General features: G+C 43.6%; 1 protein-coding gene across 1 annotated transcript; it reads right to left on the bottom strand.

Annotated features, from left to right (window-relative positions):
• Positions 1-4,069: 4,069 nt before the first annotated feature.
• LOC100390943 (proline-rich protein 23C-like) lies at positions 4,070-5,924 on the bottom strand. The gene has a single exon (XM_002759548.6). It carries the CDS (start codon positions 5,637-5,639, stop codon positions 4,893-4,895), a length of 747 nt encoding a protein of 248 aa, XP_002759594.2. The 5' UTR covers positions 5,640-5,924; the 3' UTR covers positions 4,070-4,892.
• Positions 5,925-6,131: the final 207 nt, after the last annotated feature.

The following is a 6,131-nucleotide window of genomic DNA, read 5'->3' as shown; positions in this document are numbered from 1 at the left end:
TGCAGTGGCTTGATCTCGGCTCACTGCAACCTCTGCCTCCTGGGTTCGCGATTCTCCTGCCTCAGCCTTCTGAGTAGCTGGGACTACAGGCGCCTGCCACCACACCTGGCTAATTTTTTTTATTTTTGTACTTTTGGTAGAGATGGGGTTTCACCGTGTTAGCCAGGATGGTCTCGATATCCTGACCTCGTGATCCACCCACCTCAGCGTCCCAAGGTGCTGGGATTAAAGGCTTGAGCCACCATACCCAGGTGAGTTTGACTTTTTAGAATTTCACATATTGGTGAAATAATTGTTTTTTTGCTTATTTTTAAACTATGGCATTATTAATTGAAAAATTCCAAGTCAAAACAGTTGTTTCCAACCAGTACTTTGCTACCATTATTCCACTGTCTTCTGGACTCATTTTTGCTGCTGAGAAGCCAGTTGTCTAACTGCCTCGTCATTGAAGTTGCCTTCTCTTTTTGCATATTAAAAAATCTCTTTGACTTTGGTGTTTTTAGACTTATTACAATAATCTTAAATATGCATTTATTTTTATCATTTTTAAAAGTTGTTATGCTTTCTTAATGAGGGCACTATGCTATGCCAAGAACTATGTATGTTCTTAGAATATCCTTGTTTTTTTCCTCTTTTGGGCACTGAAAGCCTTGCTACCTGTGTCTGCCACAGGATCGTAAAGGTTAATATATTCACGCCTTTTACACTCGTTCATGGTGGGAATCTGTTCATCCCCCGTATTCCAGATTGAAATAATAAAATTCTCAGTACATGGCATTTCTTACTACTTACTACCTTTCTCCATCTGTGTTCTTTGATTGAGGACTATGAGCTTAGAATCCCTTTATGATATCTCCAAGAAGGTACTTAATCCTGGGTATAAGGTATATTCTTTTCAGAGAATGTGAGGAGAGAGTTTAGTTTTTGCCAGGCGCACCGTCTATTAAGGAACTTCTTAAACTTAACTCAGCTTTTCTCCCTAAAGCAGATTGTGTTTTATTCTACTTGGAGCCAAGACTGATAAATAAATTTTAGTTCCATCTCATTTTGTATTGAGTTTTTGAATAAAATCTTTTTTATTAGCTTACCCACTAAAGGTATCATGTTTTGGAAGGCTAGTATCACGTTTCTCAGGGCCGTGTGACCACTGCATTTTCTTTTCCCAATAAGTGGGCGATTTAAACCAAAACTCTAGGTAACCATGGATTGTTAAGTACTCTCAAGGTAATTTTTGCTTTAGCTCTCACTGGACTCACTGGACTGTATGTCTCTGTGAGTCCAGTGAGTCCAGTGATTTGTTGTTATTTTCGGCTTTGGAGAATTTCTCCTACATTTTTATGTATGAAAGGAAAGCTATGCTATTCCTTTAAAAATATTAAAATAATTTTCTCCTTCACTTTCAAGAGAGTTGTTTTGAGGGTTTTTGGGACTGTTTAGTTTGCATATTGCTGAAAACGGATGTCCTTTGTTATTTCTAGTGTAGAGTATCATTCTCTTGCAATATGACACACATTTTGGAAACAGGGCCACCATCCCTCTTCAGAATGACCAGCTAATTAGGCTGGGACTTGTGTTACTGATTAACTGCTTTGTTATAGGGAGAGGCTGGAGAGATGATTGAGTTGTGGTGGTAATTATGGGCAAGATGGTAATATAGGGGAATTCCATCTACTGAAGGCAGAGAGCATTTCTAGGAAATATTAAACCGTATTACCTATAGACATCTACTTTTCAAAAGAAGTATACAGGCTTCCAGGGATCAGAAATGGAGTAGAAAACCCAATCTCTGAGCATCTGATATTTTGATGATTCATGGTATTGGGACTATAAACTATATAATGGTAATTTCTGTTCCTTTCAGGGGGCTAAAATTCGACTCACTGCCAATGTTCAAAGGTGGAAGAAGCACTAACCACTGTTTCATGGTTGTGCCTGTAGTTGGTCAAGGAAAGACAAATTGAACATTGGAATGAGCCTCTGTGTAATTGATTAGACCTGTTGTGAATTTTGAGAAAAACAAATTACAAGAATTCTAGAGCCCTAGTTCTGAGTGGTGGTCCTAGGAAGACTAGGAAGTGGAAACTATAAAGATATAAACTATAAAGATATAATATAAAGATTATAAACATGGGATGCAGAAGATGAATTCCCACCCAGGGTGTGCCCACTAATGAAAATTACTAAACAGGAGGCAATCCAATGTGATTAGAAATAAATAATAAGATATTTTACCTGTGGGGAAATTGAATCAATTTAGCTGTTATAGTTAAAAAATTTTCAACACATAAATGGTGGAATACCTTCAATGAACAAACTAGAAGTTTATGATACCAAGTGGAAAAGTTTTGAAGCAAAAAGAAAGTAAAAATCTTGAAAAAAAAATCCTGAAAAAAAATTCTTTGGAATGAAAACTTTCTTATAGAAGTGTAAACAGAATAACACAAAACAAAACAAAAAACAAACAGAATATTGGAAGCAGTTGACCAGAGTAGTTAATTGGATTAAAGAATAAAGGAGGTTGGGGCCGGGCATGGTGGCTGCTTGTAATCCCAGATCTTTTGGAGGCCAAGGCGGGTAGATCACTGGAGGTCAGGAGTTTGAGACAAGCCTGGCCAACATGGCAAAACCCCATCTCTATCAAAAATACAAAAAAGTAGCTGGGTATGGTGGTGAGTGCCTGTAATCCCAGCTACTTGGGAGGTTAAGGGAGGAGAATAGTTTGAACCCAGGAGGCAGAGGTTGTAGTGAGCCGAAATTGGGTCATTGCACTCCAGTCTGGGTGACATAGTGAGATTTCACTCAAAAGAAAAAAAAATACAGGAAGTTGGAATTGATAAGGTGTATACACATACACATATGATATTAAGATGTTAAGATGTTACAAGCCAGGGGAGATTGATTGAGCAGTGCCATTATATATCTAATTGGATTTCTTGTTTCTTTTCTTTTTTGGGGGACAGGGTCTCGATCTGTCACTCAGGCTGGAGTAAGTACAGTTGCATGATCTCAGCTCACTGCAACCTTTGCCTCCTGAGTTCAAGCGATTCTCCTGACTCGGCCTCCCAAGTAGCTGGGATTAAGGCATGTGCTACCATGCCAGGCTAATTTTTGTATTTTTGGTGACATGGGGTTTTGCCATGTTGGCCAGGCTGGTCTTGAACTCCTGACCTCAGGTGATCCACCTACTTCAGCCTCCCCTCTGATTGGATTTCTAACAGTGGGATCTAGGGGATATTCCAAGAGATGGAACCTAAGATTTTGTGGTATTTCAGGCAGGAAATAATTTTCAGTATTGATAGTTAACTTAATTCTATCAAGCTAAATGAAAATGTAGTCTACCCCTAGACACATTATAGTAAACTGTAGAACACCAAAGGCAAATCAACATTTTAAAAATATACTAAAATTGGCCAGATGTGGTGGCTCACACCTGTAATCCCAGCACTTTAGGAGGTCAAGCTGGGTGGATCACTTGAGCCCAGGAGTTCCAGACTTGCCTGGGTAACATGGTGAAACCCTGTCTATACAGAAAATACACGAGCCTGGGATGTTGAGGCTGCAGTGAGCCGTGATCGCACCACTGCACTCCAGCTTGGGTGACAGAGTGAACCCTGTCTCAAAAACAAACTATCTACACACACACACACACACACACACACACACAACAGTCAAATCACATTTAAAAGGAGTAACAACTTGATTGACAGAAGACATCCTGCAACAACAAAACATGGCAAAACAGGCTAATATCCTTAAAGTACTGTAGTTAAATATCATTTTTAAAATTAAGAATGAATGTATAATTAAAACATTTACAGACATACAATTCTAAGAAAGTCTATCACACAAAACCACGCTCAGACTTACAGAAGCAAGGTAGTTGATCACATATAAGACACAGTGGAAAGAAATATTAAAGGATATTCTTCAGCAAAAAGAACACTGAAGCTAGAATGAGGGAATGAAGTGTAAGAATAAAAAGAAAATAATTGGTAAGGCATGGTGGTAAATCTGAGAAGTTACTGATGTTTTTAAATATAATAAAACCAGCTTGTTGATGTCAGCTCTATCAGTAATATTTTATTTCCTATATAAAATATGAGGCAAATACAGTAATACATTAACATTTTAAAAGTTAGAAGTTTGGTTTACATGCGAAAAAACTTAGAGTGCATTTTAAAAGGCATAAAATAATGTGGAATGGCAGGAATGCAAACAAGTTTCCATTGGGTGAAATCAACAGATTAACAAATTAAAAAATACATAACACAATGCATGCTGAAAACATCTGGTAAATTCAACACAAATTTTCATTTAGAATTAGAAGTAAAGACTGGAAGAGAACTTCAGCAGGATAGGGGGTTCCTAGGAAGAAGCAACTTACAGTCTTGTATAGTAAGCATACTATTCGGCAGTTTCCTGGGATAGCAGTTGGAAAAACCCTGAGGAAAGCCATGGCTAAGTCTGCCTAGATTCATGGGAAAAAATACAAGGTAACCAACAACGTAAGAAATGTAGTCATTTCTTGGTTTTGGGAGGAACGAGAGTGGCAGTATGATGCTGGACAAAGACTGGAGTTTGAGAGAAACATCTGATGCAAAACGAGAGAGAATGAAGGGATCTGATTATGACCTTGTAAAGAAGCCCAGAAATCTGAAGACACATTTTCTGGTATCCTTGGGCAGATTTTCTATTTAAAGATGAGATCTAGAATCTGCCTTTACTTCCTGACGTCTTCATCTCCTACTATCGGTAGTGTGCAGCGAAAAAGCCATTGTCCGACACGCAGTGCCCAACTTCCAGTTTGTTGGATACTTAATGTGAGGGATTATGGCAATCCCAGAGGGCCGCCAGCAGGGCGGCCATAGTTGTGTGTACGTGGGTGTGGGGGTTCATTCCTGGAACAGGCGCCTCCGGGCCTTGCACAGAGGGAGCTCTGGGAGCTCCGGGCACGCGTGGGGACCTGGACTTGGAGTGGGAGGTAGAGTTTGGAGAGGTGAGCTGGGGACAGGCTCCAGAAGGTGAAATTCCTGGTCGCAGATGGGGCGTGTAGAGCGTCTCTCTGAACTGGTGTAGGGACTGAGCATACTTACAGCGGAGGGGTAGAGCCCAGTAGTTGAGCCGGCTGCGGAGTCCATCCAGAGCTCCAGGAACTCGGGGTCCGCGTCCTCCTCGGAGACCTCCTCCTGGGCGGCGACCTCTGGGACAGATGCGCAGAATTCCTGCTCGACTACGACGTCCTCCCCGAGAGCGCCCAGGAAAACGTTCGTTTTTAGGAAGGCAGACAAGTCGCCCTGCTCTACTAAGCGTTCGTCGACGGAGCTCAGGAACACCTCGGAGATCAGGAAGAGGGTTTGTCCACCGAGAGACACTCGTATGATCGACGTGGGCGCGGGCTCCAGCACCAGGTCAACGTCGTCCCGGGACACCTTCAGGGCACAGCCCTCAGCCAGGACCACCACGAAGATGAGCGCGTCCGCGGCTGGAGCCCCCGCCGGGTCTTCCAGGCTGGGCGCCACGCGGGGTTCGGGGGCCGCGGGCTCCTCCAGTCGGCGGCGCTTGGCAGGGCCGGGTCCTCCTGGCTGCTGTCCCCACCAGGGCGCAGGGCAGGCGCTGGGGCTGCGGGGTCGGCTGCCCATCACCTCGACGGCGCTGCGGACGGCGCTCTTGGGCCTGGCAGAGGACGTGGGGACCGGGCGGGGAAGTCCCCTTTGAGGTAACAGGTGTCGGTGGTAGGCGAGGAGGCTTGAGGAGGATTGGGCGCAGGATCACGCTACCTGGGGCGAGTCCTTGGATCTCCAGGGGCGCCTCCCGGAGACCACAGTCTGTGCTGCTAGGGATGTCTCGCCGGCCGCCGGGCTCGGCTTCGCGCGTTGGAATCTTGGGACTTCCTGGCGCAGACCCGGATGCGCACTGCAAAACCAAGTATGTTGTAAATGATGGCAACTTTATGGAAGTCGCAAAATGTCACTCAGTGCTCTGCCCCCTAGAGGACACTCCCTAGAGGCGGAGGTATCTGTGCTGTCCAATAGTCCTGACGGTAGTTGGTAGGTCACGCTGGGAAAATACTCTTACGGGCCCCTAGGGGGCAGGATGATCAGTATAACTTACTCGGAAAAAATGATACAACA

The sequence above is a fragment of the Callithrix jacchus genome, chromosome 17 (assembly GCF_049354715.1).
Source record: "Callithrix jacchus isolate 240 chromosome 17, calJac240_pri, whole genome shotgun sequence".
Classification (NCBI taxonomy): Eukaryota; Metazoa; Chordata; class Mammalia; order Primates; family Cebidae; genus Callithrix; species Callithrix jacchus.
The sequence above is the reverse complement of the archived record's forward strand: the minus strand, read 5'-3'. Positions and strand labels throughout refer to the sequence as shown.

What these genes read in the sequence shown, in the direction of transcription:
- LOC100390943 (XM_002759548.6), bottom strand. Translation starts at nt 5,639, where the DNA reads ATGGGCAGCCGACCCCGCAGCCCCAGCGCCTGCCCTGCGCCCTGGTGG.